Source organism: Crassostrea angulata, chromosome 10 (genome assembly GCF_025612915.1).
Source record: "Crassostrea angulata isolate pt1a10 chromosome 10, ASM2561291v2, whole genome shotgun sequence".
NCBI classification, from domain to species: domain Eukaryota; kingdom Metazoa; phylum Mollusca; class Bivalvia; order Ostreida; family Ostreidae; genus Magallana; species Magallana angulata.
In genome coordinates this window covers 52972964-52996562 of record NC_069120.1, presented here as the reverse complement: position 1 = coordinate 52996562, position 23599 = coordinate 52972964, and the positions used below count along the sequence as shown (strand labels likewise).

The following is a 23599-nucleotide window of genomic DNA, read 5'->3' as shown; positions in this document are numbered from 1 at the left end:
AATAAAACCCAAAGGGCCAAAAATCAAAAAGATCACGAGACATACCCGTATTTATATCTCAACATACATACAAAAGTGATAAATTACATGTATATCTCAAATATCAATTAATTGCTAAAACAACAAGATGACAGCGGTGTATTCCTAGTATACATTGAAGGGGTATTAGGTGCTTTGAAGACGGTGTATTACCCGTACACATAGAAGGGGTGAGGTACTAATTATGAGGAGGTTAATGAAGAGATCCTGTCAACACATGATGGCAATCTCTAACCGGTTAACCGATTAAGCGGTCTGAACAACGATAATCGGTTACAAAATAAGTAATCAGTTAGTCGTACTTGTATAAAATAAAACTAATGTATATTTAAACGCATTTTTTTTATTATTATTTATTTTTTTAAAGGGGGGGGGGGGGTCTTTCGAGACCTTATATAATGAAGTAAAATCGGAGTTGTTAAGATCCAAGGGCTGAGCTCTAGAGGAAAATTGGTCAGTAGTTGTTAATTATAATGTTAATATAATATAAAACAACTGGTCATGATCACTGCTTTGTTTGTTCAGCTTATTATAAATCATTGCTCTATGATACTGATCACTGTTGAGAACCGTTACAATAATCATTATTGTATCTTCGTATTAAATGTGTTAATTTTATTTTTTCCTTTAATTTACGACACCACTTTATAAGGAATATGCAACTATTATTGTAAAGCGAACACCTGCATATTATTACTGTCCAAATAGATAAATATCTCAAAGAAGATCTATGGCTTGTAATGATCAGACTTTGTTTTGAGAACTCGAACTGTCTGCAAAATGTGACCAGTAAAACTATTTTAGGACTGTTTGCTCGATGTTTAGAATTTCTTTTTGAATAATTGTCATGTGATCGAAGTTTAACATTATATTTTAATTAAAACATAAAAAATAGTCATATAATTCTCCCTGTGTCTTTTATAACAATTATTATACATGTAAGAAATTAATAACATGTCATAAATCTGCGTATTTTGATACAAGTAACAGGTTTATCGGTCGGAACGAATTGCAATTAACTGACTATCAGTTCTGTAATCGAATGCTATCTCTACTAATTTTATTCGATTTGCCACTCGTTTAAGATTATATATAACTGTAGCTTCCCTATTTTACCAATTTTACGCGAACATCGAGTTTATATCATAATTCCAATTGGAATAGTTTAAATTTGTTCAAAAAATAAAGAGATATTTTTAAAACTGCGATGTCTGCTTCTAGCGATTTTACGCAAATATCAATTTATCCCGTTGAATTAGGAATTTACAGTATGTAGTAAATAACACTGCTTCCCAAAACATTCTTTTTATCTTGTGTATGTACCTTTACTTTGTGGGTAAGGATTCATGTGTATTCAATTCATAATGCCTTAGATTCCAGAGGGTCATTTTTGTGCTAGAACCATTATGACGTCATAATTGATTTGATGAATCTTTTCCCGTATTTTACGGCTTCAAAGAAATTATATGTAGAAAATTAAACAATATTTTGACTTTCTATATTTAATCACGGGAAAAGTAGTCCCGGTACCTATATTGAATATTTGACATCATTTTAGGTGAGGTCAAGAGGTCATGCAGTTTTTTTGGGGAGACTGTAGGCATTCTAGATATATTTCATTATTCAAAAATGGACAAAACTCCGAGATGTGTTACTTTTATCCTTCATAATTCTTAGAAAAGGGTTGTTTAAAATATGATTTTTTATTGTGTCTACCAAAAATTTAAGCCCCGGTACACCCTATGAAACAAAGATATTGTTATAAAGCATCATTAAAAGAATTTATATTCTGAATTTCATAAACTTGTAGGCACCTTTCATTTACTAGGTCTTGCCCTTAATAATCATGTAAATCAAAATTGGTATTTTGAATCAATTATATTTTTAGAAAAGATAACATACCAAGAACAATGGCGTCACTGACAGTTGTGCCAGCTGCATTGGTTGCAGTAAGTGTGTAGTGTCCAGCATCATATTGGTTGACGTTGTAAATGGTCAGTGATGGAACATCAAGGCTGACCTTTGAATATTTCCCCTCATTTTCGTGGGTGTCTATTTTATTTCCATCTTTTGACCAATAAATTTCTTCAATAACAGGAAGATCGTCAATCAAGAAGACGTTACCAACCAGTTTTACTGAATGTGTTTGGAGACAAGTCTCATGACTGGTTGTTAGGTCGGGAATACCTGGAAGATTTCATGTTTATATGAAACGCATACGTAGCAAACAGTGTTTGCTTTACATTATGTTTACATTATTAGCAATTATACATCATTAATAACATGTAATGTTTTACCGTCATAAGTATAATACTTATATGTAAGTAAGATTGTTTACTACATTTTGTGGCATTTTCTGTATATTAATTTTGCATTTCAATGAAATCATAGCTTGACTTTTAAAAAAGAATTTTCATGGGGGTTTTTATCTTAATAAAACAAACATCAAATTTCTCAATTATTACTCTCAGTTTTATAAAATATCTAATAATAAGCATAATACCCCCTTCAACTTGCAAAGAAACGCTGTTGCTGTGAACTGTTTTTCTAACTCCGTTCTCTTCAAACGAGAGAATTGCTTGGTATTTCCCTTCATCTTTTTTGCACACAGACTTAATGCAAAGGTTCTGGCTGAACTTAATGTTACTTGTGTCAATTTGTTTACTCTCATCGTTAATTATTTTTTGCCAAGTAACTGACAAACTTGAGACTCTTTTTTCCTTAACAGTTGCTTTGAAATGTGCTGCACTTCCACAAACAACCTTCTCAGGACCTTCAATCCAAATATCTGGACCATCTGTGAATATTTCAAAAAGCAAATAAGATAAACGTTTAAAGGTTTAAAGACATATTAACTGATGAAGTTGCAATATTGATTTTCTACTACAGCTTGTTCTCAATATGTCAAAAGAACAGAGATACTACAAAATATTTACCAGTATCTTCTTTTTCTTTAAATATATACTGTGCGGTTTTCAAAAGCAACTTGTAATTTTCAAAATCTTCCCAATATAGTTTACGCTTCTCTAAACTATTCAAACGTTGTCTATAGTCAGATTTACAGAATGCTCCTTTATTACTTTGAATTCTGTTAATAACAGTTTGTAGATATGTCCATTGCTTTTTAAATTCGCTGTCAGATATTTCTGTAGAGTTAGCATGAGCATATTCTTCGTTTCTGAACAATCTGAGACGTTCTATGTCATCACCAAGTTGAGTATTCGCAGGGTCTGGCTCTTTCCCCCACTCCTTTGTTGGTTTCAAAGGACACAGATTTCGTATAAGTTTGTACAGCAAAGACACATCAAATTGGTTATAATCAGGAATACCAGGATTAGTATAACATATTTTCTTTTGGTCTGGTAGTAGTTTATCCCCAGAGATTAATGTAGAAGATTTTAATTTGGTTTTAAGGTCCGACGGCTTGATATGGTTATCCAAGATGTCTATAAGAGGCAGTTTTATGATATCCACACAAGCAATTGCCAAATGTGTAAAATTTTCTTGCAATTTGGATAGATTTGTATTTGTCTGTGCCATATTTCTTTAGGAGTTTCATCAAAAATTTAAATGAAATGAAATATCTGTTCACGTTGTCCAACAAGTGTCTCACTCATTGTTTTTTCTTGTTCAATTTCGTTTTCATGTCATTTATTTCGATGATACTCATACTATCTTTAAAGGCATTGGGTTTTTTTCTAACAAACCATATATTAGTACTTTTTATGTCCTCCTTAATTTCGGGTGGCTTTAACTGCAAAAAATAATGATTGCAGTAGAAACTTTACAAATTCTCGTATTGCTATCATAACAAACGAACAAACATCAAATAAAACCAAGAAACTTAGATAAGACTTTCATTTACAAAATTTGAGAAAACATTTGTGAATACATGTACGTTTAATATTGTATTAACCAACTCATAATATATATTAGACATCATGGAATTCTTATTTTAGTATTTTGTTTGGTTTGCAAGATGTAAAAAATCCAACTACTCCAAATTGAAGACAAAAATCATTTAAAACTGGAAAAGTTCAACGAAGTGGTGTGGATCAGATGTGGATACTAAAAAAACTCTAACGAATTATTAGAAACTTTGAGATCTCAAAATCTAACCAAAATTAATAGTCAAAACGTACGATTTTTCAACGCTTTCATAAAACCATTCGCAATGACAAATTAAAATCTAGGCTTTGAAATGCTTACCTTGTCATTGGAAATCTAAACAAATATTTTGTTAAAAACCATTCTGATTGCACACACAAGTACTCTGAAGTTGACATTAAAAAGACGTTTGAGTTTCTGATAGACAACATCTATGAAGTTTTTGGAAATCAAGTCTTCCAACAATCCGTTGGAATTCCCATGGGTACCAATTGTGTCCCATTGTTAGCAGACCTATATTTGTATTTTTATAAAGCAGAATTTATTCAAAAACTTGTACCTGAAAAAATAAATCATTCGCTGTGGCCATCAACTCAACATTCAGGTATATCGACAACGAATTATCAGTTAACAGTTGTTTTTTTTCATTCTTAGGTCGACTCGATATATCCCAGTGAACTTGAAATGCAAGATATCACAGAGTCTGCGTCATCTGTTTCATATTTGGATATTTTCCTGGAAAGGGACGTTGATGGTAACCTAACAACACACTTTATGATAAACGCGATGACTTCAATTTTTTTCTGACAGACGTTTTTCTTACTAATTAATAAACCATAATTAATCACCTAATTGTCTACGGACTTTTCCGTTTTTTCCGATTACGACATAGAGCAAACCGCGGGTGTGGCCGGCGTCGTATAATTTAAGGTCCACCCTGTAAAACGGTCCGGGTGGACCGTAAATGTTAACATTTAAGGTCCGCCTTTGCACTAAAAGGGTCCGGCCCGTGTAAGAAAAGGTCCGCCTAACATAAAAGTTTCGGGGACCATGTATATGTTTCGTTTGTATTTTTTTTTATTTCGAGTATTTTGTTATAAAATAAGTGGTATTATTTTGTAATTATTTAAAAGAGTTCTTACCCGAGGTGATTTCGTAAACATCCATCACAAAGTGTAAATGAAAATACATAATTTTACATGTAGTTCAAACTAAAATGAAATAAACCGTTTAAACCTGGGTTGGGGTTTTTTTCATTCAACATTAATTTTGCCAGTCGATCTTATATAAACAGGAAAGAAACTGATTGGTGTCATTAATTAAACAATGGCTTCCATCAGGTGATATATACACACACACTCACACACTACCCTGCAGGTGTGAGGGGTTCACACCTTCGAAATCAGGTGTTTGACTGTTTGCAATGATCATGTAAACAATGGATATTTTATACGTCCTCTTTTTGCACATCTTTCCAATATGATACATGCTTAAAAACGTGACTCATTACAAAATCAAATATTCTTTACAATTAAGTTACAGGCACGTAGCATCAGGGGGGGCCAGGGGGGGCCTGGCCCCCCCACTTTTTCTTGCAGCAACAATTTTTTTAAAATTTACATATAAAAAAATGAATTATAATGGAGTTGGCCCCCACACTTTTTCGGAAGTTAGTAAAAAATTGGTATGAAAATTAGGAAATGAGTAGTCAAATTGAAGTTGAAGTTACTCCCCCCCCCCCCCCCCCCCCCCCCCACGGATTAGGAATTTTATGATTTGGAGGGAAAAAAAATTTTGTAGGGAAAAATTTTTTTTGGAAGTATAGTTGAGTCTATCCCCCCCCCCCCCCCCCCCCCCCCCCCCCCCCACGGATTAGGATTTTGAAGATTTTTGGAAAACTCTAAATTTCCCTTTTTTTGCTTGTCAAGATTTTTTGGATGGGTCTGGCCCCCCCACTTTCAAAAACGATGCTACGTGCCTGAGTTATACCGATACCTGCAAACGGTACGTTTTGCTATTTTTTATTTGCACTAAGGTACATGTGTAAGTTATGCTATTTATAAGAAATTGTTCAATTCTTTGATCCTTTTTTTTATAATTATATTTTTGGATTGGACTTTTGCCTTTGTTAATATCAAAGAAGGGGAGTATCCAAAGGAATTAATTTGTTTATAAGAAATTAAACACATGCAAGATTAGTAAAGAGCCACATTCCTTCAACTGTCTTAGCATTTAGTATCTTAAAAGAGTTTAAGGGGGTTCTTTTTTCTAAAAAGAAAATATTTGTGTGAAAAAGGCAAATGTTGACACCCCGGTAAAATTTTGCTCTAGATTCCTGCCTACTACATTAACATATAGCATATTTTTTTTTCACAAGTATCATATTAACATTATGAAATGCATTTCTTGGCCCCTCCCCCCAATAAAAAGAATAAAAAGGCCATTAGATGAAAATCAATACCGTCAGACAAATAGCCCAAACATAGCTTAATATTTTAAGATTATTTCAACGAGACGGACAATCGTTTGCAATTAAGTTCAGGCCTTTGTTACATTTTTAAAAAGTCGTCGGATAAAACTCAATTATAAATGTTTTACTACAGTAAATTCTCTTACTTAACATTACATTAATTTTACGATCTTTATAGGGACACAATACATTTATACATACAGAGGATGCTCACTCCTCCTAGGCACTTGATCCCTAACCTCTATCTTTTTGGAGGTCTGTGTTGCTCTGCTTTGAATTTGTATTTTTTATGGATTTTTGAGATGGTTGACCGTTTGTTTTTGTCATTTTTTCATATAACCCCGGCGGGGGTACCTATATACTGATGAATAGATGGAACGTGATATATTTATCATTAAAACAGTGGATCGGATCACGTCTCGTTGAAACTCGGCGTGATCCGACCTTTTGGATCAAGTTACTGGTAAAATTTAAAATAACAAAGCATAGGAATTTTACAGCATTGCGTAAGAATCTCATATCATGGTGAAAAAATTTCAAAGCATTACATTGGAATTTCATAGCACAACACATCATAAAATTGTAATAAATATTCATAAAATGACGGTCACTTCAAGTATTTATTTTACAACATAGCATAGCATAAACTATAAATCTCAATATTAACTTTTGTAAATATGCTTTCTTAAATTAAGTGATAGTATAGCGAAAACGTTTAATTCTGTAAATTTACATTCCACGTGTTTTTACATGTAAAGTGTGTAGAAAGCTACTGCAGTTAAAACACGTGATAAAATCTTCTGGAAACCCCTCGGGCTTGTCCAATCAAGTTCATTTCCCGGTGAACTTTTTTTAAATTGCTGTTTACTGGGATTTAAACTTGATTGCTACGCGATCAAATCATCTGAGAAGCCCTTCGAGATGTGATTAATAGAATCATTTATTATAACAAGTGTGGGATAGTGAAATTCCACCGAGGGGACAAGATTCACGGTCTAGAACGAGGCTTTGCCGAGTCCTAGACAGTGAATCTTGGCCCCGATGTGAAATTTCACTTTCCCACTCAAGTATATACTGAATGATTATTTGTCTCTTAATATTTTACACTAAAAACTTATTTCTGGCAACTTTCTGTTATGACGTTCAAAAGATTACTTTCGGTTTATCCCTCCGCGTGCTTCAAATAGTGCAAGTCAAAATGAGAGCATACAAAAAAAATTTTCTTCAATAAAATTATTTCAAATATAAATAATTAAGCAAAACAATTACTTAATGGATAATCTCAATCCATCATTTTGCATTTCTCTACAGCAGACAGCGTTTGTTTACAGTTTAAAGGGACTAGGACACGGTTTGACTTTAAATTTTTAAATTTTATTTTTCTATTTTCACAGTTTATACTGATAAATATAGAAGTTTATAATGTTATATCAAAATTTCAAAGTCAAATATCAAGTTATAAGCAAGATACAGAGTTCATAGTTCTTTGTTTTGCAAACGAAGCTCGAATGTTTTTTTTTTTTTCGAATGTCATTTTTTACATATGTGTTGTATTGGTGTAAGTCCAATCAAATGTATCTTTCTTTTGTTGATAATAGTATTTATGAAGATATTGAATTAGTTTAAATTTTTTTGTCTAAGAAATGGTAATTCTCTACAATACATTTTTGTAAACAATTATAAGACTTGAGCTTTGTTTACATAACAACCAATTCTTACCTCTGTATCTCGCTTGTAACTTGACTTTAACATTCAATATTTTTGTCAATCATTTAAAATGCACCAGCAAACCATTTTATACATCAAAAATAAAAATAAAATTTTTGATCTTAAATCGTGTCCAAGTCCCTTTAAAGCGGCGTAGTAATACACAGTGTAAGACAGAAAAATCTCACACTGCTGTCTCACACTGGACAAACTGATCTCACACCGGTGATAATGCGAGTATTTATAGCCAGAATCTAAAATTCAAATGTGTGTTGATTTTAATATAATTGTCATGTTGTAAATTTTGTATTTACTGCCACCCGGTAAATTCAAAATTTACAATATGACATAATTATATTCACATTTTCCAATGTCTTTGTCGGTTATATGCTACGAATCAATTTTCTAACGTATAGTCCAATATATTCATCAGTGCTGAGAGTTAAGTCGTAGATTCTTTACTCGCCCAGTATGATAGAGTAGTCTGAAAAGAACATCTTATACAGAAAATAGAATGCTTTGGAAAATACACACCTCACAGCCTTATTAGCATAATCGGAACCTTTCTGGTTTTTATATTCACGAAAGAATGAAAAAACCCGAGAAAGTCAAAACTTCGTATATCTCGGGATTTTAACGAGACCAGTCTCATACTCGTGAAAATCGAGAGAGGAGTTTTTAAAAGGAAGAAGTAAGTAAAAGTTTTTGTTTCTTATATTGGCAAGCTTTTAAATTATTTAAAGTTGCAGAACAATTGTTTATTAATGTGAAGTCGAAGTTTGGGGTGATTAGCCTTATCTCGTTAAATTTTGTCCAGCATGAAACAGTCTGAACAGCAATCCTTAATTTTGTCAACAATCTAAAACGTGCTAAGGAGTAGTCATTCGTCGGTCAGAACATACTTACTTACATTGTTAAACTACTCAAAAACTCTTTTAAAAGCCTACGATGCATTAAGTCTAGTACACGTTACAAAAATGTCGGTAATTAATGGTCGTTGGTGAAATGTGACTTGAAAGACATGTTTTAGTATGAAATGTGTATGCAGGTGTATTATAGTCAGTTTTTACACATATTGTTACGTAGCATACGTTAAAAAAATATTTTATGTTTTTCCTAAAATATTGAGTTCGTGTCAATCATGTTTTCGGTCATTTCCATACAGAATTTCCTCGACACGTACAATGTACACTGTACATGTGGTTTTGATATCTGTATCTCATTCAAACTGTTAACTTTATGTCTTATTTATCTATTAACGATGAGAGTGTTTATGAATCAAGGGTCTGCATTTGTTATGTAAATAATATGTTTTACGGTGCTACCGTTCTGGCGAGCGCAGCAAGAATTACACATACCTTGCATCATTGTCAACTTATAGTTTTATTTCGGTATCAACAAACGTCAAAGAATTTTTGCTCTACAATAAGTATGCCAACGGTACTAATTTTAATGGTTATGATACATACAGCGCAACCCCCTACCCCGAGAGAGAGAGAGAGAGAGAGAGAGAGAGAGAGATAGAGAGAGAGAGAGAGAGAGAGAGAGAGAGAGAGAGAGAGCCCTGTACCTGTTTGTAGGTGTGTAATTTCCCACTTTTAAATTTAATTGTCTGACTATATGCAATATCTACATAATTTTTTACCTGTTTATTTTTTCATTTTATTCCTTTTTATTTAGTTCTAAATGTCCTATTGTTTATTCCCTCCCTACTCATATACTTACCTGCCTACTGTACATGCATGCGCAATTAGCTTAAAATGGGTCGATATGACAGTAAAGTATGGCTTTTGCTAGTATATATATATATAAAATCTCTATATAAAAAAAAGATTAAAAACAAATCATATGTCAATAAGCAGATAAGGCAGGTATCGCAGTCTATACTGAAATAGCCAGTACACTCATTACAGATGTTTGATCCACCTCTAAATTTTTCGCGGGAAATATAGCGCGATTGCACTGTGACGTCATCCATGACTTTGTTCGTCTTTGTTTACGTTTCTCGACTCAATACGAACGTATGGAAGCATGCAACAAATCTTTTGAGTCTGGCCAAAGCATATGCGGTACTCAAAACGTGTCTTCAAACTTAAAGTCACCGTAAATTACGCGTTAAAAGTCGGCCATTTTTGGCATAGCACCACGGGTGAAAACATTAGAGAGCATTATGGGACGTAGACAAAAAATTTTGTTTGATGAACTGTAGGTTTAGCTCGTTCTTTTTCCCGCGCACACTGGTTCTTAGAGCTCGCTTCGCTCGCCGGCGCTGCGCGCCGGTGTAACGAAGAATATTGACCCGGGTTGAAAATTGACCCGGGTGTCATTTTTCAACGTTGAATATTGACCCGGGGGTCATATTTCAACGTTGAAAATTGAGACCAAAATCGTGAAATTTATACCCGGGGTCATTTTTCAACGGTATGAGAAAGATTTTTCTAAACTCTGATGTCCTCGACCCGTTGAAAACTGATCCTGTTGAGAATTGACCCAAACCTCAGAGTTTTGATCTGAACTGGAACTTACTCTACACGGTTTAAATGTACAATCATGCACATATTTGAAAGTTTCAGTTTTAAAATGTACATACTGTCCGATACATATGCGGACGTGGCTAATTTCTTTTAGGCTTATATGTCCAATTAATCATTTAGTTTTTAGATTGAAAATATGATATCCATTTATTATTACAATACTATGTATAAAAGCTAAGAAGATGACCGTTTGCTTCGGAATGGAGCAGTCGAGTAGGGCTAGAATATTTATTACATAGATGACATGGTTTTCATTCCCTCATGTGACAGAATTTAAAGTTTAAACTTGTCACAATCTCTGATAAATACATCTAACAAACATATTGTCCGTCACTTTTAAGGCAGTTCAAAAATTTTCATATATACTGGGTTTTTTTTTATACGTATATATACAGCATATACATATTTACACATGTTTTTAATTTTTTACGACTTAAAAATGATTTTTCATAAACTTGTCTGATTAACTTTATTGAAGCACCATCCAATTTTCTGCATATACAGTCATGGTTCTTCTTAAAAATGCAATTTATTTCTATTATTTTGAGTTTTCAATTCTATTATTTACCTGTAAATTAGAAACACAGGCAACTGACGTAATATATTTTCTCAAAATTAAAAAAATATACCCTCTACAGCAAAAATGTTATCAATTTTTAAAAAAGTAGGTTTGCATCTAAATATACAGTCGGAGGATGGTTGATCTAATTATATTAATGGTATATACATTAAAAAGGTATGCGAAAAGTATACAACTAATAGATATGTTGTTTGGAGCAGCTGTATCAAGGAAAAGTCCGAATTGCTTAAACATGTACAAATTGAAGCAACCAGGACAGTGACAGGGATCAGAGTTAATTCTTCTAAAATAATTTTATATAGTGAGCTTAATTTGGAAACCTTGCAATCTCGAAGGGATAACCATAAACTAATTATATTCTACAAGAATATAAATGGTTTAGCACCACAAGATATGTTAGATTGAATTCAATCATATTTTCTTACTGGACATGCATATAATCATAGATCGAATTAGCTATTTTTACTATATACCACAATATACTTATTACAATAGCTTTGCTCCGTCTACATGTAAATTATGGAATAAAGAAAATTTCATCAACTTTATCTTTCTATTAAGTCAAAACTTTAAAAAACAAAATATACCTATAGTTTACAAACCTTTCAGTTAAGACAATAGGAAAAATTATTTTACGTCAATTACGGAATAAAGCTTGTAAAGCTTACTTATTTAAGGATTTTTTTTCTGATGTGAGTCGATGTTTATACTGTGGGTCTGAATCTGAAGGAAATGTGATTTTTCCCCTGGATATCCAAGATACACTCAACAAAGAGACGAACTTTTTAAACAACTTTTTGACATTAGTGTACCATTTTATATGAACTATATACTTTGTGGTAGTTCTGATTTTTCATATAGATAAAATTGTAAAATTGTTTCCCATGTTTATACTTATATTAGATCTCCAAAGCGTTTTTGATTCTCTTAAGGTACACTGTTTAAACCTATTTAAGTATTATACCTGTATATTTACTTAATATATAGTTCCCTTTTATTTACTGTTCTTTTCAAATGGGCTGGATCATGAAAATCTCATTCTTATGTTTGTATCTCTGCAGGTATAAATGAAGGTGATATGTTTGTTAATATAGGTGTGAGTGAACATGTCTACCAACAATATGTCATACAATCATACATGATAAATATTCAGATAATTATTTAATATCCAAGTACCTCATGTCTTATATACACATAATATACACATTTAACACGTTTAAATTAAATTAATAATGTAGGTGGCTGTGAAGGTCAATCATCTACTCCAACGCTGCTGTATGATCTTCTACTACTTATTTCTATTCACAAAATGCAATTTACCAATTCATTGACGAAAACAATTACTGTTAGTAAATTTATGATAAATTTTTGTGATCAAAGCAATTTAGAAACTTTAAAGCAAAATTCTATTGTCATCCTGAACAAAAATTAGGTTGCTAACTTGCTACAGATTCCATGAAGCAGAATTGTTAATGCCTAGAAAAATTAGCGATTTGATGATATTTAGTTACATCAAAAGTTATTCTAACGGAACAAATAAAACACCAAAATTCGGCTTTCAAGGTATAGTTACTACAGCATTGTTCATGAAAGAGTACAATCATGTTAGCATATCATCATTTTGTAAACTGTTATTGGCTGGATGGGTGTGAATACAAAATTCAGACAGTCACAGTTTTAACAAACTGAGTGGGTGCAAACACAAAAATCTCAATATGACATACTGTAATTTTTTTTAGTTACATCCACTCAGAAAATTTACAATGAACAATATCAAAGTTTCAATTTACTGGGTGAACGTAAAACCAAAATTAAATGATATGACGTATTGTAATTTTTTAAAAATTATTTATATTTGTACACTTTTCCAGCAAATTAAAAAAAGAGTTTTACTGAATTGAATATTTTAACGTGTAACCATGTATACTAATATTATTAAAAAACATATATTTCTTTAAAAATATATAGATATCACAAACAGCAATTATACGCGTAAAGTTTATTATGAATAAAATAGTTATTACATGTACATATTTAAAGGGTTACTATGTAAATTCAAATAATAATTATTTAAGTCTCATTTTAACCCCCCCCCCCCCCCCCCCCCCCGTTGAAACATGTGAACATGTATATCTAAAGAATAAATATATAAAAACTGATAATTTTTAATTAAATAAAACTCAAATTATAATATTGATTCGTTAATTTATGCTTCTTTGCTGTTGAATTTTGAACCGGTTTCATGATCAAAATTCCACGATGCGGGTCAATATTCAACGGATTAGGGTCTTTATTCAACACCTTTGGTCTCAATATTCAACGTGGAAAAATGACCCCCGGGTCAATTTTCAACCCGGGTCAATATTCTTCGTTACACCGGCGAGCTGCGCTCGCTATAACATTATATGATTGAGAGTATGAGAGAGAGATAGACTCAGAGAGAGAGAGACAGAGAGAGTGTGTGTGTGTGTGTATAATTACAGTGTACAGGTAATTGTTATTGATTGCCTTGCTTTCATGAACAGTTGAACCATATGTATATTTCAATAATGCCACATTGCACTAGAAATATTGCTGATAAAGATGTTGAGAGAGATCATGGAGAGAGAGAGAGTATGAAAAGCCATAACAAATTTTTTAGTTATATGTCATTTCCCACTTAATGAGTTGTTATAGCTGTTATCATGGTAATGTTTTGACCATGTCTCAGATACTGCATGTGCCCATAAAAAAGTGTAATCTAGGACACACCCTTTTGTTTTGATAATGACAGCATTTAGTTATGTAATGATAGCTAGTGTATCTTTTTTCTTCTAATCTACAGATTTACCTGCGGCTTCCAGATGATCTGAAGATCAGGAATATAGAAAATATTGTCAACTTGATATTGCTGATGATCCAGTCAAGTCTGCTGAAGCCCAGAAGGTACTTCTTTGTCATGTAATAAACTTACAACTTGTCTTCCATATGTAGATATATTTGGTTTAAGCTGATTGAAAGCCAAGCAAGGTCATCTAAATAGCTACAATGTCTTGTGTAAAAGGGAAAGGTTTATATGGGCATCTTGTTGCAAATTTGCTTGATTATTTGTATTTTAAGGGGTGGGAACCTCTGAAAGGAATACCAGAAGTTTGAAAATATTATAAACTTTAGGAGATGTGTTTTACACTCTCTGAGAAAATGGGATTTGCAGAAATCCCATGAATTTCTTATGCTGGAAATATGTTTTTCAGATTAGTTTTTGTTATTGACGCAATCATATTTTGGTGTACATAGAATGTTGATAGTTGAAACTCATACAGACAATCATATGTTACATAAGTGTTATATAAGTGTTTATGACTTTGATCTTTGTTCAATATATTTAATATCTTTCTGTCCACTGGATATCTAAATATCTTTGAAGTTACACCATTGAAGTTACACATTCATTACATTTATCATGTGTGTGCAGAATTGATTGAGCCAGGTTTCCTGATGTTGTCATATAAGTGATACATTGTACTGCTTTAAAAAGTATATATCACTTGTGACTTACTGGTATATTAGTACATATTTCATTTGTAAAATAATTTGACAAATTTAAAGTGTTTTGTAGTACTGAAATGTTTTTATGGCTTTTAAAATTACTGAAAGTACATGCACATGATGCAACTATCTTTTGACGCTGTATATATAACAAAAAGAAACTGTCAGCTGGGTTTAAAATTAGTGGCAAAATGATGTAATACATGTATGTACAATATCAGAAAAGATTACATTGTTAATAATTGCACATTCCATAAATAACTTCATTGAATATATACATGTAAGTATTTGATGAGTGCACAATGTTTGCAAAAATTACATGTAATTCTCTTAACACTTTATGTTTATTCTATTTTAGTTTCCAGACAGTGACAATTATGAATATTTCTTGAATGGAATGCATGAGGATTAGAATGGAACCTTATTCTGCCTTTTTACCAACTCACACCATCTTTTCAAGATTTATGGAGCCAACCACAGAAGAATTTGTTCTATACACATCATTCATAACATTCTTATTTATGTTGCATAACTTTAAATCTTACTGGATGAATTGTGTTCACATAATGAATACCAGAAAACTTTTTAACGAGTGCACTTATTTTGTATTTTTCCTACCCATCCATCTAACATATGTTTTTATATAACATATTCATATACATGTAACATTTTTGGAAGCAGCTATTTTTTTTAAATTGGAATTTAGGCTTACTATTTTATACAAGTTTTTTTTAAAGGGACTTGGACACGATTTTAGATCAAAATTTTGTTTTCAATTTCTTTATGCATAAAATGATTTACTTGCACATTTTGAATAATTGACCATAATTTGAATGTTAGAAGTCAAGTTATAAGAGAGATACAGGGGTAAGAATTTATTGATAGAAAAAAGCAACATTTGAATGAAACTTACACCAATAAAACACATATGTAAACAATAACAAGACTCGCGCTTTGTTTACAAAACAAAGAATATTTAATTCTTTATCTTTCTTTAAACTCACTATTTGACTTTCAAATTTTGACAAAGCATTAAAAATACCCATATCAACCATTCTAAATATTGAAAATGGAAATATAAAATTTTGAATTTTAAGCTCAAATTGTGTCTAAGTCCTTTAATATACTCTTTTGTATACAAACAGAACAAAAATACTTAGTTACAATGAGAAATGGACATAATATATACAAGAGGCCCATGGGCCACATCGCTCACCTGAGGAACAATAGGTATGATAAAATCAGCTCAATGGAGTCATAATACAAACTATCTGGACAATGTACAATAATTCATGTAAATCCTGTATAAATAAAATCCATTTTCCCCTGGATATTCTTTTGTTTATAATCATTAGTCCCTTTTCTAACAGGATGATTTTATAGCCATATCATATGTTGAGTATTGCAGTTCTAAAAAAGATCCGTAACAATAGTTTATATATGGGATATAAACGTACATCAAACTCTGAACCTTCTCGTGAGGCCAAAGAATTGTCCTGGGGCCAAAGTCTTAACAATTATAAAGAATCATCTGGCTGATTAGTTTTTAAAGATTTGCCCTATATATTCCTTTGTTAAACTTTGACACCCCCCCCCCCCCATTGACGCCCCACCCTACCCCTGGGGATCATTATTTTCACAACTTTAAATCTACACTACCTGAGGATGCTTTCACACAAGTTTCAGCTTTCCTGGCTGATTAGTTTCTGAGAAGAAGATTTTTAAAGAATAACTCTGTTTATTCCTATGTAAAACATCGACCTCCCATTGTGGCCCAAACTTACCCCCAGGGGTCATGATTTTCACAAATTTGAATCAACACTACCTGAGGATGCTTCCACACAAGTTTTAGCTTTCCTGGCTAATTAGTTTCTGAGAAGAAGATTTTTAAAGATTTACTGTATATAATCATATGTTAAACTTCGATCCCCCATTGTGGCCCCACCCTACATCCGGGGGTCATGATTTTCACAACTTTGAATTTACACTACCTGAGGATGCATCCACACAAGTGTCAGCTTTCCTGGCTGAATAGTTTCTGAGAAGAAGATTTTTAAAGATTTACTGTGGATTCCTATGTAAAACGTCGATCCCCCATTGTGGCCCCACCCTACCCCTGGGGGTCATGATTTTCACAAATTTGAATCTTCACTACCTAAGGATGCATCCACACAAGTGTCAGCTTTCCTGGCCGATTAGTTTCTGAGAAGAAGATTTTTAAAGATTTACTTTTTATATTCATATGTTAAACTTCGACCCTCCATTGTGGCCCCACCCTACCCCCAGGGGTCATGTTTTTCACATCTTTGAATCTACACTACCTGAGGATGCTTCCACACAAGTTTCAGCTTTCCTGGCCGATTAGTTTCTGAGAAGAAGATTTCTAAAGATTTAATCTATATATTCACTTGTTAAACTTCCCCATCCTCAGGTGAGCTAAAAAGGTTAAGTTTACAATTCAATAAGTTGGTTTCTGGAAGAACAGATTTTGAAAATTTTCGTAATAAATATTGACAATTTTTTGTTACTTTTTTAATCTTTAGCTTTTAAGATCTGTGTACAAACATAGAATTGTGAGCTAATCTCTGTATCTTGCTTATAATTCGAAGCTTAACACTCAAATATGGTTAGTAAATAGAAATTGTAAACAATTAAACACAAGAAACATGCACTACATGTATAATGAATTATATATATACATGTATATACCTACATATTTCCGTAAGCGATATCAAACTCTATTTAAACTGAATAAACTAGAGAAAATGTCGAGCATCTCAACAAAACCTATTGCATTAATCTACCATTACGCAAAAGATAATGCCGAATTACTGATAGAATGAATTGTATTTCAGTACCCCTACATCAGATTTTGCTTAATTTGCGCAGGTAAACAGTTAACGTAACTTTTTGATTTACCGAAGTCTCTGTTTGATTTGATACGTAAAAATCACGAAATACAGACGATACTTTCCAGGTTACAAAGCATAAATAATGAAAACGAAACGAAAATCAGAACAAGCTAACACCAACGTCATGTGTGAAAACTGTCAACGCATTGAAATATTTAGCCTCAATTTACTTCACAAAATCGGCACCAATATATTTTTCATGTTTCAAAATTTCCCTTCATACGCGAACTGTTGCACAACAAGCAAATTCATCATAGTCAGGTCGACCCTTTTTCGTATAATGTCATGGCTGCTTTAAACAAAGAACCTCGTTTTAGAAGTATGGAATACGAGTCTTGGTAAAATGGGTATGCAAACCCGGGCCGTGGCAAAATAAATGCCGGGGCAGATCGGCAAACGTCAATTCCAAATACGCATTATTTTGCAGCAATATCTACAGCGAATACAAATATACTAGTCCATCAAATATCCTGAAATTTTAATGAGATTGGCAGATTAATAACTGCCAATCTTTTGTTTTGCCCAGGCCAAGTCTTGCCTACCCATTTTATCGGATGCCGAGCCCGATGCTATTAAACTGGTTGAAACACGCCTTTCCTTTATTATTATTTTCGTAATAACTTAGATTTGAAACAAAATTACCCCTTAATTTTTGCAATTTATATTTTCCTTCCCATAAGGATAATTTATGCTAAACTACGTTGAATTTGCCTCGGTAGTTCTTGAGAAGAAGATTTTTAAAAATACACCCCCCTTTTTCTACAGTTTCAAGGTTTTCTCCGCTTTGAATACAGATCGGACTTTTATTTTTGCAATTTATATTTGCCCTCCCATAAGGATGCTTTGTGCCAAATTTGGTTGAAATTGGATAAGCAGTTTTAGAGAAGAAGTTCAAAATGTAAAAAGTTTACAGACGGACAGACGGACAGACGGACGGACGGACAGACGGACGACGGACAAAATGTGATCAGAATAGCTCACTTGAGCTTTCAGCTCAGGTGAGCTAATAAAAGTGTCTGATAAAAGTATGTCTTGTTCATGAACAGAAGAAATTGACCAAAAAATATTCAGTTTTAGCCATGAAATACAAATATTAATATTTTTTAAGAATTTTATTTAATCTAAATAAGTTATAAAAGTTTTTTTCCCCTTTATTCCAATGTTTGGAAACAAATCCAATATATGATTAAAATTGCTGTACAGTATATCATATTGATTCATGTAATATATCACTTTAGTTTCTTGAACAGCATGTTTATTACTTTTTAACCGGGTTTTCCAACGGAAAAATCCGGTTATTAAAATGGTGAAAATGGCGGGCGGGCGGGCGGGCGGGCGGCTCCAAAAAAGGTACCCTCATTGTACGGATAACTCCTCCTACAGTTCTCAAGATAGGAAGTTGTTCTTTTGCAGATCAATTGTACATATATCAGAGGTGTGCATATTGCTAGGATTTTGATTTCCGATAATTTATGAAAAAAATACCAGCTTTTGAACTTAGTCATTTTCTGGCAAAATATTGCATATAGTGTACCGTCATTGTACGGATAACTCCTCCTACAGTTCTCAAGATAGGAAGTTGTTCTTTTGCAGATCAATTGTACATATATCAGAGGTGTGCATATTGCTAGGATTTTGATTTCCGATAATTTATGAAAAAAATACTAGCTTTTGAACTTAGTCATTTTTTGGCAAAATGTTGCATATACATGTAGGGTACTCCATTTCACTGGAAAAGGGTTGACATGGATTATGGATACAGTTCACATAAAAGAAAACCCGGTTTGCTGTCACATTGACAGCTTTTCACTTGTTTTTTTCTTAAAATGAGGTATACAAGGTCATCATTTATTTTCATTATATTCAACTAGATACAAATAGGCCTACTGCAACCTTTTCATTGTTTAAATGGTATGGAGTTTTAATTACCTTTCATATGAAAAATGACATCTTAATCTTAAATTGCTGTACATTATATCCTATCCATCTTGTGTATCACTTTATTTATGTTGAACTTCATGTCTATTAGTAGTATGATTTTTTTAGAATGATATATGCAATTTCATTAATTTATTTTTCATTTTAAGAAAATTCATTTTAAAAAAAAATTCTTACAACCTGTGTATTTTTATTCAGTTTACATAACACAGTGTATTAATTGAATGTAGTTGTGTAGATTTATACATGTACCTACAAGCAATATACATTTAATATTCACCAGGTACATGTACCAGCCTACTATATTTGATAAATAAATGTACTTCTTTCATGCCTTTTTCATGCCTTTTACTCATTGTTATATGTATTATTTATAATTAAAATACTTTGAAAACTTTTCTCAATTTATTTATTTTAATAAGATTAAGAAACGGACTATAGTTAATGCACGTTTTCAAGAGTTGTCTCTCTTGGGGATAATAATGAATGCTCCCCAGGGTTCATGACCCTGAATATTGAGTAGGCTGTGAGGTGTGAAATAGCTCTTTGTAGATAAACTGACTCTCTAAAATAGCGAGCATGCGCAGAAAAAAGGAAAGGTTCCTAATTCCTTGTTTTTTATAAAGAGGATCATTTAATTATCGATTGTCAAAACGTACAGTACAAATGGAAAATTATAGCCTAGAAATGCATTTAAAAGGATTAGAAAACCCCCCAAAACGTTAACATTGAATGAAACTAGTTGCTTTGACAATAAGAAATCCTGTATAAAAGATATCCGGGAAACTAACCCGAGACGGATGTCGCCGCCAGCTGGGGAACTGAAGAAATTAAAATATAGAGGTAGGTCCCTGTGAGGCTGGTGACAGCTTGGTGTGAAACAAGATACAAAAAACAGGCAAGGTTTGTAATGAAAAAAAGTTCAGTCTGACAAAATTGTTTACATTCTGTTAGTTCCATACAAAGATAGGAAAGGTGAATTCAAATCTTGGAATATACCGTATATCAGGTTTTTTCCGCGTCATGTTTTTTCAGCGAATCAGAGCCTAGAACGGTATATAAAATTTACGCGAATCAAATTTTCACTTTTTCAAAGTCATAGTGAAAATATAATTCACGATTGTTTAAACCTGTGAGGTAAGAGGGGAAAAGTATCTAAATTCGGACAAAGAAACCATTTACACGTTTTCCTGAATGTGAAATAATTACCGATAATTATTTTCAGAGACGCAAACAGTCATAGATAAATAGATCATGTACCGTTACATATACCAGTTGCTCAGGTATAATTAGACATCAGTCTACGCAAGGAAAGCGACCGTTTTAATTAGCTTGTCAAAATATTAATTAAATAAACAACGAATCTATTATCTGGCGTTAGTCCTCCGATCCCGCAATTTGTACCTCTCATTAAACTAACTGAGCATAGTTCACCGTACTTTTACTTACCTGTTTACTTTATCAGGAAAGAGAGAATTCTAAACTTTGTATCAAATTTACGCTGATTTATTTTCCGCGATTCGGAAATCGTCGCAAACAAAGCGGAAATTGGATACACGCGGAAAAAACCTGATATACGGTACATCAGTTTTGTATTTTTTTTTCTAATTAAACGAATCAGGAAATAATTCATCAAATACGTGGATCTTGAACATATTAAGGCGGAAATATTATTTTTCTGTACTTAGATTTTTTTATAGTTTGCAATTAAGTTTTTTTTTTTTGTGAAATATCTCAAACTGAATTTGGTAACTTAGGAACCTCGAAAAACTCGTCACACAATGTTAAATATGCTTTGCATGTTCTCTATTTATCATCAGATTCAACAACTATGTCCTAACCAATCGAAGTATATCTTTACGAAATCTTATAATTTATGTAAATTCCAATAAACCCAAATCATTTGTATAATATGAATCCCAAATACCTCAAATGTAAATGTCCGTCCAAAGTCAAATGCATGATCGAGACTTTGACATCGGAATAGCGGCGACCAGTAAAACACTAGTCACAAAAACGACCAACGCCGATGGTAATTTTAGAAAAAAATGGGATTATTCGGGCGAAAGTCGCCAGTTCATCAGCCGTTGCCTTGGGCGCGCTTGATTTTACCAAAAGGTGTACATCGTGTACACTTTTGTAAATCAAGTGCAAAGGTGTAGCGTTTAGATGTACACCGGGTGTACACTTTTCTACAACGAGTCAGGGGCATGTGTTGTTGGGTGTAGCACTGAAACCAATATGGCGGACGAGTGTTATGATGGAAACTTGGAAAATGATTTTAAGTAATTAATGTAACGGATTAGAAGTCGCATAAAAGTTGCCGTTTGTATGAAAGCCATTAAATTTGAAATGTGTGTTTATTTTATTGCATTCATATCACAAAAAACCTACTAATTGTCGCAGAACAGCAGATTCTTTGTTAAAACTGCACCCTTTTCCGTCATATTCATTCTTAACTTCCCTACACCATGTACACTACACCATTGAAGTGGACTTGATATACAACACAAAATTTTTACACGGGTGTATACTGGTGTACACCAAGTTAAGCTTAATCAAGCGCGCCCCTTGTTGGTTGTTATCGACCTCTTTTTTCGTCAGCCGACCAATTTCGTGTCCTTGTAGGCAAGTTACAATTTTTTCTGCGTGGGTGGCCGACTTCTTCCGTTGAAACATCCTTGATTAGTCCATCGAGCGACCCTCGATCATCGTCCGACCATCGGTTGACAGATATTTTATGTCTGTCGTCGGTCGGTCGAGGTTTAGGCATTTGCGTTTTTTTTAAATGTCGGCCGGCAAACACCGATTGACGACAAAAAATCTACCGATAAACGGCAGTCAGGTGAACGACGCCTTGTTGCAGACTTTTTTTGTCAATAAATTGAAGCATTCAGCAGCTGCAAAATTGTTAATCGGCCGACCGTTAAAATCAAGTTGACGCTGAACGTTTGATGATCGTAACTGCTCCGCGTCGTCCGACACTAGCTTTTTGCGATCATGTTCTTTAGCCGACGATACAAGGAAAATTTGTTCGCCCGACCATCGGCTTAATATAAATGTGACCTAAGCATTAAATGTGTTATAAGTTTGCATTCATGTTGCTCTAGTAAAGATTTCATTTTTCCACTAGACCAACATGAGTACGTCAAACTTATAACACATGTAACTGGTTGCATCTATTCCAGAGTCGACATACAACATATACATACACCAAATAACATCACGTCTTCATAACTCATGATAAATTTCTAACACTATTTTATCTTACAAATAACTTAACCAAACATTTGATTTTTTAAGAGTAAACTTACTTTGAAAGACCGGGATTGGGTTAATCCAAATTAAATTGAATTATACGTATTTTACGTCCGATTCATGACCTACATAGTCTAGACCTGCTAATGTTCTTGTCATTAAAATATAGATCACGTGGTTTTATTTGACCCATTCAGATTCGCTGTAAAAATCGCGGGAAAAAATTCACAAATGTTTACGGAGATTTAATAAGAGATGTTGACATTTTTTCTTCATTCCGGGATACGTTATATTCAATAGCTTATTTTCAGTAGGCTGGACACTTTGTTATTACGACTTACACAGTGATGAAGCCTCCCTGGTCATTGAAGAAGGTTCCCTGTGGCCTTCTGTGTTGCATTAGGCTGACCGAAGCTCCCCTAATGCTGTTTCATGTTTCATGTTTATGCTTACATCCTTCACAACTGCCTATTAAATCATGTACAAAATATTTACACATTTTTGATTTTTTCAATACAGACAATTGTACAATTTTTTAAGGTCATTGTAAGATTTTGAAAATAAAATACAAATAATAAAAGTCTTTCAATAATTAGTTGTTTCAGCACATCATGTACAATACAGTAGACTTTCTAGGGGCATAGACTTACCCCTCAATGACTGTGTTGAACCAGGAGAGGTTCCCTCTTTAGCTGTGCCCCTGTCCACCGAGATCTTCTCTATCTTTTGATTTCTTCCAAACTGT

The 23599-nt window shown here is 33.1% G+C and overlaps 1 protein-coding gene across 2 annotated transcripts in view; it reads right to left on the bottom strand.

The window, feature by feature from the left end:
- Positions 1–23012, bottom strand: part of LOC128164689 (uncharacterized) — a 64863-nt gene extending 41851 nt beyond the window's left edge. For both annotated transcript variants that reach the window (XM_052828670.1, XM_052828672.1), the window contains exons 1-4: positions 22911–23012; positions 2976–3793; positions 2543–2836; positions 1942–2226 (exon numbers count right to left, since the gene is read on the bottom strand). In XM_052828670.1, the coding sequence (XP_052684630.1) occupies positions 1942–2226; positions 2543–2836; positions 2976–3579 (1183 nt within the window). In that variant the 5' untranslated portion in view covers positions 3580–3793; positions 22911–23012. The remainder of the gene's footprint in view (positions 1–1941; positions 2227–2542; positions 2837–2975; positions 3794–22910) is intronic.
- Positions 23013–23599: the final 587 nt, after the last annotated feature.